The sequence below is a fragment of the Hypanus sabinus genome, chromosome 4 (genome assembly GCF_030144855.1).
Source record: "Hypanus sabinus isolate sHypSab1 chromosome 4, sHypSab1.hap1, whole genome shotgun sequence".
Classification (NCBI taxonomy): Eukaryota; Metazoa; Chordata; class Chondrichthyes; order Myliobatiformes; family Dasyatidae; genus Hypanus; species Hypanus sabinus.
Window position 1 is genome coordinate 22,853,875 of NC_082709.1, and position 12,399 is coordinate 22,866,273.

At 38.3% G+C, this 12,399-nt stretch overlaps 1 protein-coding gene across 12 annotated transcripts in view; it reads left to right on the forward strand.

The window, feature by feature from the left end:
- Positions 1 to 12,399, forward strand: part of LOC132392553 (serine/threonine-protein kinase tousled-like 1) — a 144,358-nt gene that overhangs the window by 71,023 nt on the left and 60,936 nt on the right. For all 12 annotated transcript variants that reach the window (XM_059966566.1, XM_059966569.1, XM_059966567.1 and 9 more), the window contains 3 exons: positions 8,773 to 8,848; positions 10,800 to 10,843; positions 11,129 to 11,221. In XM_059966566.1, the coding sequence (XP_059822549.1) occupies positions 8,773 to 8,848; positions 10,800 to 10,843; positions 11,129 to 11,221 (213 nt within the window). The remainder of the gene's footprint in view (positions 1 to 8,772; positions 8,849 to 10,799; positions 10,844 to 11,128; positions 11,222 to 12,399) is intronic.

The following is a 12,399-nucleotide window of genomic DNA, read 5'->3' on the forward strand; positions in this document are numbered from 1 at the left end:
AGTTGCCTTCTATTGGTTTTTAAAAGCTTCCCAATCTTTTAACTTCCCATTAATTTTTGCCCTATTATATGTCCTCTCTTTGGCTTTGATTCCTCCTGTTGGCCATGGTCATGTCATCCTTCCTTTAGAATACTATTTCCTCTTTGGGATGTATCTTGTGTCTTTCAGATTTCTTCCAGAAATTCCAGCCATTGCTGCTCTGCCGTCATTCCTGCCTATGTTCTTTTCCAATTATTTCTAGCCAACTCTTCTCTCATGTCTCTGTAAACCCTTACTCCACTGTTATATTGATGCATCTGACTTCAGCTTCTCTTTCTCAAACTTCAGTGTGAATTTGATCATATTATGATCAGTTTCCCCTAAGGGTTCTTTTACTTAAGCTCTTGAATCAATTCTGGTTCATTGCACAACACCCAATCCAGGATAGCTGATCCTCTAGTGGGCTCAAACACAAGTTGCTCTATAAAGCCGTTTTGTAGACACTCAAGAAATCTCCCCCCCCCCCCCCATAACCCAGCATCAACCTGATTTTCCCAATCTGCCTGTATATTGAAGTACCTCATGACTATTGTAACATTGCCCTTTTGTCATGCATTTTCTATCTTCCATTATAATTTGTAGGCTGCATTGTTACTGCTGTTTGGGGCCCTGTATACAACTCTCATCAGGGTCTTTTTACCCTTGCAGTTCCTTAGCTCCATCCACAGTGATTTAACACCTTTCAACCCTATGTCACCTCTTTCTAATCATTTTTTTTTACCAACAGAGCAATGCCCCCTCCCTTGCCTTCCTGCCTGTCCTTTTGATACAATGTGTACTCTTGGACATTAAGCTCCCAGCTATAATCTTTCTGCCATGATTTAGTGATGCCTACAACATCATACCTGTCAATCTGCACCCGTGCTGCAAGTTCATCTACCTTATTCTGTATGCTACGTGCAAATACAGCACGTTCAGTTCTGTATTCATCCTTTTCAATTTTGTCCACCTTTTACATAGCAGCTCATCCTTTTCACTGCAGTTTTGCCTTATCAACAGCCTCTCCTCACTACACATTGCCTCTGTAAACCAGCTACGTCATCAGCACTATTATCCGCCTTTCCTACGATACTTGCATTGAAATGCAGGCAGGTCAGAACACTCATTGCACCATACTCAACTTTTTGATTCTAACTTTGTGGTCTTACCAGCATCTGCCTCCATAACCTCTTCACTAACTGTTTTGGCACTCTGGCTCCCATTCTCCTGCAACTCTAAACCCCAGCATGCAGCACCAACAAACCTTCCCGCTAGGACATTAGTTCCCCTGTGGTTCAGGTGCAAACTATCCCTTCTATACAGGTTCCACTTTCCCTGGAAGAGAGCAGAATGACGAAAAATCTTATGCCCTCCCTCCTATACCAACTCCTTAAGACATGTATTTAAACTTTATATTCTCCCTAATTCTGGCCTTGTAAGCATGTAGCATGGGTAGCAATCCTGAGATCCCAACCGTGAAGGTCCTGCCCTTTAACTTAGCATCTGACTTCCTGAACTCCCTATGCAGAGACTTGTCACTCATCCTACCTATGTCATTGGTACCAATGTGGACCATGACTTCTGGCTGTTTACCTTCCTACTTAACAATGTTGAGGACTCAAACCAAGATATTCCAGAGCCTTGCACCCAGGAGGCAGTGTACCATCTGGGAATCTCGTTCTCACCCAGAGAAGCTCCTGTCTGTTCCCCTAACTAATGAATCCCCTATCACAACAGTGTGCCTCTTCTCCTCCATTCCCTTCTGAGTCAGAGGTAGACTCTGTGCCAGAGATCTGACCATTGTGACTTTCCTTTATTAGGTCACACCCCCCCCCCCCCCCCCACCCCACACAGTATCCAAAGTGATATACCTATTGTTGAGGGAAGTAGCTATAGGTGTACTCTGCACTGGCTTCTTAACCCCCTTCCCCTTCCTGACTGTCACCCAGTTTCCTGTATCCTGCACCTTGGGTGTAACTACCTACCAAATGATCCAGAGTTCATCCAGTTCTAGCTCCAGCTCCTTACTGCAGATTGTTAGAAGCTGCAGCTGCATGCGCTTCTGGCAGGTGTAGTTATCAGGGACACTGGAGGTCTCCATGCCTTCCCATATTCCACAAGAGAAACATTTCACTATCCTGCCTGGCATCTCTACTGTCCTGTCTGAGCAGATGTAAAGAGAAGGAAAAAAAAACTTGGGTTGTTCTTTCCTTTGCTTTCTCTGAGCGAAGTCACGAAGAGCTAAAGCCATAAGATCACTACTCTGACTGTATCCACTCTAATAGCTTCTGCGCTTGCCCCTGCTTTCCCTTAATTTGCTTTTACTAATCAATCCCAAATGTCGATTGATCGCTGGTCAAATCTCTTTTTCGCTGCTGCCTTCTTATCCTTGGGTAATGGACCTGATTAAAGTCCCCCTCTCCAAACTTCTGATATCCAGATTGGCTGCTGGTCAAGCTCTTATTCAAAATTTAGAAATTGAAAAGCAGCGCATGAAGATCTATTTGTTTCTCTCTGTAAGTGACATCTGGAAATAAGTGCTTGTTTTGAACAGATCTGGGAGCAATTTACTAAGTTTCCTCTTTGATAAGGAATAGTCATTTATAATCTGGACATTAAAGGTGGAGAATGTTTAAAAGCTGGAAGACAAGTTTAACACATTTTAGGGTACTACAATATATTTGGTTATTCTTTGTGTATTTTGTCTACTTAATGCTGGGGATATTACATTTTTAAATTGTTTATTTTTACTCTGAATAATCAAATAAACTAATTCTATTCTGGCTGTTTAATGCAGGTATTGCTACTGAAATGTCAAAATAAAAAGGGCATGACATGTCAGTTTTAGTTTTTTTAAAATTATCTACTTTTTTTGGATGTGCTGCTATCTAGGTCAGCATTTAACATCAAACCCTTTGAGGGGTTAGTGAGCCATTTTGTTGAATCACTGTAGTCATAATGAATAAACTTCCACAATGCCGTTGGATGCGGAGTTCCAAGATTTAAAATCCAGCAATATAGAGTAAATTTGTTTATTTCTAAGCCAGGATAATGTGCAATTTAGGGTACTTGTTACCTTTAACCATGCAGAGATATTAATCCTTTGCCTCTGACACAGAGAGGAACAGAAAGAACTAAAAGCAGTTTTGATGATGCCAGCCATGATATTAATATATTATAGTCATGTGATATTGGAATGTGCATTCCATTCCATTCACAGGATTCTTTATTATTTCCTGAATGCTGTTCTTGATTTAATAACTGGCAATGTAATATTACTTAGCCTTTCACTAAAAAAGAAGAGTCCTCACAAGTATTCAATCTCTGCACTTGTAGTCTTGCATATTTTTGTTTGAAGACTTGGCCTTATAAATTTTGATTCTAGACATTAGCGTTTATTGTAAGGGTCTTTCCCATTACCATTAATCTGCTCTTCTCATTGACTTCAATCTAACATCAGATTTTGAAGTTTTTTCCAGATTTGGCTTTGCACTTGGCTGAAAAGTGGATACATAATTCTATAAACTGTTTGCAAAAGCTGTTAAACGCACTAGAACATTTCTCCAGCAGTGTAACTTGAAGAATCTGATGATCCTTTAAGGGCTTTTAATTAGTTAAGGGCATTTAATAATTTTCATTACTGTGCTTTTTAGAAAGCTATAAAGTCCATGTAAGATATAAATTCATAAAATTATCTATACAAAATTGGATTTTAAAAACTAGGGAAAGCTCATTTGGCAAATAAGCTCAAGAAAACATATACTGAAGAAGCACATGTATTGGAAGCAAATACCCAGTTGTAAAGAAAAGAATATTGATGCATGCACCCATTAATCCTTGGTCCTCCTTCAGTGGGAATGGTATTGGCATATGCTAGAACAGAGCTTGTTATAACTTCTGTTTAATGTGATGTTGCCAAGAAAACAATAGACGAGTTAAATTGTAGCTGCTTCATAAAATGCTAAGCGAGATATGAACGGAAAGTTGTGTATGAAAAAGGATGGGGTGATGCATTTACAAAAAATTGTTGTGAAAATGGCTACTCTGACTAGGATAGGAAACATTGAATGCTCTTCAAGATTAATGGTGATTCCTTTAACGTATTTTATGAAGAAAACAGTTATAAATTTGTAGGAAAACTTTAGAGCAGCTGTTTAATTGTTAAATGGAAGAAATATAATCTTTTGAATAACATGAAAATAATTGCATACCTTTTAAGAATCCTAGCATCTGCTTGTGGTATTAAGTCACTGTTCCCTTGAACTTGAGTCAAACTCCTCTCCTGTTGCTTCAACTGTGTCAATACCCAATTCAGTCTTCTGCAGAAGGAAGAAAGGCAAGCAATTATAGAATAGGGCCCTGTAAATTTTCCAAGTGTGTGAGTTCTTATTGTGCTGCTTCTTGAACTTTCATTATATTAGCCTTTACTGGATTATATTATTATGTACATGCACCTGCCTATTGCTTTGCTCTAGCTCGGGTGTGTTGCAAAGTTAGTTCTACCTCTGTGACATATACCCCTTCTCCTCTCCCCCCCCCCCCCCACCATACTTTCCTCCAATCACCTTAAATTATGCCCTTTGGTATTTGCCATTTCCACTTGGGGGGGGGGGGCGGGATCACTGGCTGTCCACGCTATGCTTATCATATATACATTTATCAAGACATATCTTATTCTTCTTTGTTCCAGCAGGATAAGACCCAGCACACTTGATTCATGTTCATCAGTAATGCTCTCTAATCCAGGCAGCATCCTGATAAGTCTCCTCTATACCTCTCTAAACCCTCCACATCCATTCAATATTGAGGGTGCTAGCACTGAATGTAATACTCCAAGTATGGTCTAAATTGAGCTTTGTAGAGCTGCAATGTTATCTCGTAGCTCCTGAACTCAATCCCGACTAATGAAGGCCAACACACCATATGCTGCCTTAACCATTTTATCAACTTGGTGGTAACTTTGAGGGATCTATTGACGTAGACGCCAATATCCCATTTTCCTTCATACAGCTAAGAATCTGCCATCAGTCTTGCAGTCTGCCTTCACGTTTGACTTTCCAAAATGTTATCCCTTAATATTTTTTCCAGATTGAACTCCATCTGCCACTTCTCAGCTCAGTTTAAGTCCTGCACACCACTGTTTCAGAATATAAGATGCATAATGTTTTATCACTTCTTCAATCATGCCAAATCTTTCATTCCATCAGTTGAAAATCTCTGCTGCTTCTATCATTTGAACATTTTTTTGTTTTGTTGCTGATGTATCTGACATTCTGAACAAGATGGAAAGAGTAAACACAATTTCAAAATATCTCACCAATAAAATTAGGTTAAATAGTTTTACTAATATATAAAATACTTATTACAAAAATATAAATATTCATAAAGGGACTTGACTACATACCGCATTTACCATTATTGCCAATACCAACTGGCCCAACCATTTAATACGCAAATACTGATGTGTGCACCAGGACTGGAAGCATTTCAAAACATCCAACATTGTGTTTTCACAATTGTCTAGTTGGCACCAAGCCAGTGTGAGACATTTCCTGTGAAAACGAATGGCTGCTCTCCTGTTGTAAAAAGAATATCATTTGCAGCTGTGTTTGGCAGTAAAGATAATCATTGTGCATCTTTTTGTTGGTGGGTTTTAAAGATTTGAGGGGCAGTACTTCATGCCTTGTGATAACAAAATTTTGTTGTGAACAGGTTAGATTAATGCCAGCACAAGATAATAAGCAATATTTTAACTATTTTGCAGAAACTACCTGGTTAAAAGCAGCTGAGAAAATTTTAGTACATTGTCTTTTTCTGGAAGATGCCAAGCATTTGCTCTAACTCTGTTTAACATGCCGCTCTGTGGCATAGTGATGTGGTACGCATTTGTAATTGAAAAGGGCTGAGCATTTGAATCTCAGGAGAGAGAGAGATGACATAACTAATTCTGTATGACCCTAGGATCACTAATTTTAACCAGTAAATCTCAAGGTTATATTTTTCGAAGTAGTTTGTGACCACAAGTGCAAATAGAATCTTCTGATTTATCTTTCTCAGTTTTTAAAAAGAATAGCTTGGTTAAATGGTTCATTTGCTTGGTTTTGAAATGATAACTTAAAAATCCCTCAAGAGGTCAGAGAACTTGTGGAAAACAGAAACAAAGTGACCATTTTTGATTGGTGTCCTTTCATCAATTTTGACATAGCTAAGCAAATCCCCTCAATAGAGAAACTGAGAATGCTGATTTAAGTGGTTTTAATCTATTATGTTCTTCCATAGAAAGGTACACTTCTACAGGTTTGAAGTAAACTAATAACTAGTCTACAAAGAAAAACTAAATTTGCCAGTAACCATTATGCATCCAAATTTGAGAACTTTGACTGTAGTTAAACTATTGAAATCACGCTTCCCATTGAAGTGTCACATAGTGTGCTTAGCCCAGTGTTCTACTCTGTAATATACACATGACTGTGTGGCTAGGCATAGCTCAAGTACCATCTATAAGCTTACTGACAATATAACCATTGTTGTAGAATCTCAAGTGGTGACAAGAGGGCATACAGGAGGGAGATATGCTAACTTGTAGAGTGGTGCCCCAGCAACAACCTGGCACTCAATGTCAGTAAGACATAAGAGCTGATTGTGGACTTCAGGAAGGATAAGACGAAGGAACACATACCAATCCTCATTGAGGGATCAGAAGTGGAGAGTGAGCAGTTTCAAGTTCCTGGGTTTCAAGATATCTGAAGATCTAACCTGGTCCCATTATATCGATGTAGTTATAAAGAAGGCAAGACAGTGGCTATATTTTATTAGGTGTTTGACAAGATTTGGTAGGTCAACAAATACAATCAAAAACTTCCATAGTTGTAACATGGAGAGCATTCTGACGGGCTGCATCACTGTCTGGTATGGAGGGGGTACTGCACAGGACTGAAAGAAGCTGCAGAAGGTTGTAAATCTAATCAGCTCCATCTTGGGTACTAGCCTACAAAGTACCCAGGACATCTTTAGGAAGCAGTATCTCAGAAAGGCAGCATCCATTACAGGACCTCCAGGACCCAGGGCATGCCCTTTTCTCACTGTTCCCATCAGGTCAGAGGTACAGAAGCCTGAAGGTACACACTCAGTGATTCAGGAACAGCTTCTTCCCCTCTGCCATCCGATTCCTAAATAGACATTGAATCTTTGGACACTAACTTACTTTTTTTTAATATATAATCTATTCAATATATGTAATTGATTTGTTTATTGTTTTTATTTTTCTCTCTCTGCTAGATTATGTATTGCATTGAAATGCTGCTGCTAGTTAATAAATTTCACAGTCAGTGATGAGAAACCTGATTCTGATTCTAAATTCACACTTTCATTGACAGCTCCCCATGGTGTTGAACTTCTTTGCAGCTAATGCGGACAGCAAACTTATTAGAAGAATGTATGTCTGCTCAACAGATGAAAACCTGTTGACTCATGGCCCTCAGTAATACCTCTAGGGTATTCCCCCCTCCTTTTCACTACCCTCAGCCATCTCTATTAGTGCAATCAATATAGATATTGATCATGGTTAACATGCTGCCCTTAAAGTTGCTATCTGGGTCAGTATGGACATGAATAGCATGTGAGCAAATCCAGTTCTGGTAGGACCAAACGTTTGTTCAAGCAAAAGACTGCTCATATTCTTGATTTAAAAAAAGTGAAGATAAATATAAAGAAAATGAATTGTGAAGGAAAATTTGGAAAAATTCGTAAGCTCTGAATTGCAGTCAAGATACCATTCTGAGCCCAAAGTAGAGTATGGAGTTACTGAACATCAAAGACTGAGAGAGTGCGGTATTTCCTCTGAAGCATTAAAGGCTATTGAGATAAGGGTGTGGTAATGTTTCAAGATAAATCAGACAAGGTTTAATGGAAGGCATGATTCAAGTTTACTTTTCAGTAATTTAGTTATGTCAGAGGAGAAAATCTTTTTCCTGATTAACATGGCAATAATTACAAAATAAATGGTATGAGTGCTAAAAATGGAAGGAAATCTGAAATATTAGTGAAATGAATTTCCAGACTAAATTATTTGATTTAATGTGGGGCTCTACCTGTGATCAGGCCAACAATTCCAAGACATAGCTTATATTTTCCCAAATATTAATTCTGATATTCTGATTTTTATCGGAGTATGTTTTGCAACCTTTGGTAGGACAAACAAGAATTATTTTTTTATTCTGTAATGTTGCAATAGTGGCATGTATCCGGTAAATCCATAGTATTTGGTTTTGATCTCACAATTATATTTAAAATAAATTAAGTTTACTAAGTTCATTAAAACCTAGAGAAGTGGCTTTTTATCTATAATATATGTAATTAATATTTTTTCTAGAGTTAACATGCTCCCATTAAAGCAAGGATCATTGGATATTGGTTAGGCTTATAAGTACAGGCCAATTATTCCTTCATTTACAACTGAGGTATTGTGCCCAAATATAATGTATTCACTAGGAATTAATGGAATCCAGCAGTAAATCCCTCATCGGTTTGTCTCACTAGTACTATTAGAATTGCAAACAACTGTGCAAACTTAATTTTGGACGTAGACCATAGAGCTGGATGATGCAGCATTGTTTACTTTGTCCTAGTAATTCCAGTTATCATTTTGTGTTGGATCCCAGTTGTAAAGTCTATTTAAATACTAGGTAGAATTTTCTATAGAATGTGCCTTTGCCTATGATTGTAATAGTTCCATTGTGACTACTATTCCTTCAGACCCCAGAAAAAAAGCCATCAGATTCTGCAAGAGGAAGGAAGCGGAAGGCAGACAGCCAGAGTGATAATAGTCAAGGTAAGAGAGATGCAAAAAGAAAAATGTTTGCAGGTGTGGAGATGATGCACTTATTTCAATACGTTTTTTGCAAATTCCAAGTGCTGGGCAGATTTCAATTGTTTTAATCAGAAGGAACGTTCACAACATTTTTTTCCAAAAGAGAAGTTGGTTTGTAGTTTTAATCTGAGAATTTTAAGTAGTAACACATGCTGTTCTTCCATTTTCACAAACACCCATTGCCCCTCTCATGGCAACTTAGTGTATAAATGCAGGAGATGCATCAATTGTTTCTTTTCAATCCATCCTTTGTTCTTAAAATCTAAACACTCCTAGATGAAATGGTGAATTTCTTACAACACTTACAATTTAGTATATTACATTTAATGCTTATAATATGATCATCATTGCATTAAAGGAATTAAACACACATTGGGTGATCACTCTATGAACAGCCCTCTGTTCACTCTACACTGGTGACAGGGCTCCCAAGTTATGTCACTTCAATTCTCCACCCCACTCCATTGTCTGTTTTTAGCATGATGTGCTGTTTCATGAAGCCGTATGCTCAGTGCAGGTAGATGGAGCTTGTCAGCCTGGGAAGGCAGTCCATCTAAGAGAGAGAAAACTCTGATTTCAAACCTCCGCTGCCTTGTGGCCATACCCACTCATGGGAAAGGCTTCAGGAATAAACCCTGAGGACAAATCTGGAGCTGGAGTCCCTAAGGCAGTCCAATGTTGTCTTCAACCTCATTCTTGCAACTCCTGCAACAACACTAGTGCCAAGCTGTATCGGCCCTTGCCCTTCCCTTGGACAACATCGATGGCATGTGGAGAGGGGAGACTTGCTGCATGGGCAACAGCCAGTCTTCCATACAACCTTGCCCAGGCCTGCACCCTGGAGAAGGCTTTCCAGGCACAGATCCATGGTCTCGCGAGATTAATGGATGCCATACATGCTCAATTTGACACATAGCCTTTTAGGACTCTGTTTTTACTCAATTTCACAGTTCTCCCTCATGCTTTGTATTTCCAGTATTGTTTTTCGCCCCTGTTCCTTCTTGGAGTATTTGGATTTATTGTCTCCTATTACACTCTAAACATACTTTCATCAATCTCCTCCAGATAGCACTAAAGCTTTTTGTGCCATCAGTTTCTCCTGGTCTCCATCCTAATGTAGATTTTATTACTTCGTTTTTTATGTACCTTTACTTTGCAACCTAAACTACTTGTATTTCTAACTTTTTCCAGTGTTGAGAAAAGATTATTAATCTGAAACTTCAACTATGCATGGCATTTGTCCTTAACAGATGGTACCTAACCTGAGAAATGCGGATGGCAATTTTTTTTTAAGATGTATACATTTCTAAACTGAAGTGCTGGGTTTGAAATTATTCAGTAATATTGTTTTTTTTTTAAAAAAACCTATAGGAAGGTAATCAAATAGAGACTGGTTCACATTCTCATCTTATTCAAATTTACAGAACTATTTCTTGTGCATGTGTTATCATCACCAAGCTAGAGATTTAGGTCACGCAGGTAACAAGATTTTTGAAGGTTTACATTACTAGCATATTCATTATCTTTCCCTAGTGCTTGAATTCAGCAGGCTAAATTGTAGGTAGATTTTGATGATTTCATAGTGACCTTTTTATAATAAACTGCATTTCTAAGAGTGATCTATTCTGCTAGTAATGTAATCTACAGTATTATTGAAACTGTGTATTGCCTTGAATCCTGAAAATATGTAAATTATAACTACTCAATTCGGCTGATAAGTATAAAGGGAGCACCTTGAACTCCATTGTGCATATTTACATTGACTAACTTCAGTTAGTAATCTTCACAAAAATTAGTTTGTTTTCTTTTGTGATGGAACATGTATCCTGTAAATTGTAAAGGATTGAAGAAATAACACGATAATTTCACTCAGCAGTATATAATCTGATTCATTTTTGTTTCTTTTGTTCAGGTAAAACCAATGCAAGAGGACATAAAATCAGTGACTATTTTGATGTAAGATGATTCATAGATCTTAGTCAAAGATTTACAATTTTGATTTCCTTAATCAATTTAAGTTTATCTCTGGAAAATTCATAATTTTTAATAATTGATGGCATTTTTAATTTGCTGGTCACAGAAGATGTCTTTAGATACATGATTACAAATCACATTGTTTCAATTTAAGCAGAATTAATTTCCTAAAGAAATTATTTCCTATAATAATAATAATTCAATATTTTGAATGTTATTTCAAAATTGTTGCAATTACACTTAAGATTTTCCTTTTGATTTTCTCAGTATACAGGAGGCAATGGTACCAGTCCAGTAAGAGGTGTGCCACCTTCAATTCGATCTCCTCAGAATTCCTTCTCTCACTCTGCCACTTCATCTGTAAGTTTAAAAATTCAATTTAAGCTGTCAACAAGGCTGAACACCCTTGTAGTGATCTGCATGTTGTAGTTTTTGGGTGGATTAAGTGTTACTACTTTGTTTCTTGGTGAATTTTAAGTATTAGCTAGAATATCTGGGAGTTATATCCTTAAGAATGAAAGAAGGAAGTGAAAAATAATTTAAAATATATTCCTTCAGTAGTTAAGCTGCATTGGCCTAGTAATCGTTGTATGCATCATTGTATTAAGGAAAACTGGGGAGGGAGAAAAACAGTAAAAGTTCAAAGGTCCAATTTAATGTCAGAGAAATGTATACAATATACATCCTGAAATGATTTTTCTTTGCAACCATCCATGAAAACAGAGGAGTGCCCCAAAAATAAACGACAATTAAATATTAGAACCCCAAAGTACCCCCTAAGCTCTCCTCCCTCCCGCGCGTAAGTAGCAGTAAGCACCAATCCCTCCTCTCCCCACTGGCAAAAAAAAGCATCGGCACCTGCCACCGAGCACTCAAGCATGAGCAAAGCAATAGCAAAAACACAGACTTGCAGTTACCCCAAAAGACTTCGCATTTCACCCAGTATACAACATACCACAGTGTGTCTCTGTCTCTCCTGCCCCCCCCCCCCCCCAAAAGGGAGAAAGAGGTGCCTCAATTTTCCCAGCGAGCAGGGGACATAATAAACAACTCACTGGTTTATGATGTTAAAAGTCCGTTATGTCACTTTTTTCAAGCTCTGTGCCAAAAGATCTCAGGTCTCCAAGGACTCAGCCATAGATATTCTGACTCCCCTGACAACACATGGGTCCCCTGCCGTGACACCGACCCTCGATCCGCTCGTCTCCAGAGCCCCTAGATCCTAGGCTTCTATATCTGAGTTGGACTCTTAGGCCGAGCCCTTGGCGTGCCAAACAACAACAGCTAGTTATGAAACCTCAAGAGCGGGTCCCATTTCCGCAAAGAAATGAAGTCAGCATGCAACTCCTGGTCAGAGTCTTTACTTTTCCCTTTCAGGGTTCTTTTGAAGATGTTTGAGATGGAAATAGAGCTGTTTCCGAACATGCAAGCAAAGGTGTCACCGTTTAGTGCCATCATTACTCCACTCTGCCTCTTGAAATTGATTGTTTTGGTTGCAATCTGAACGAACTTGATATTTTAAAAAATAATGAACTAGT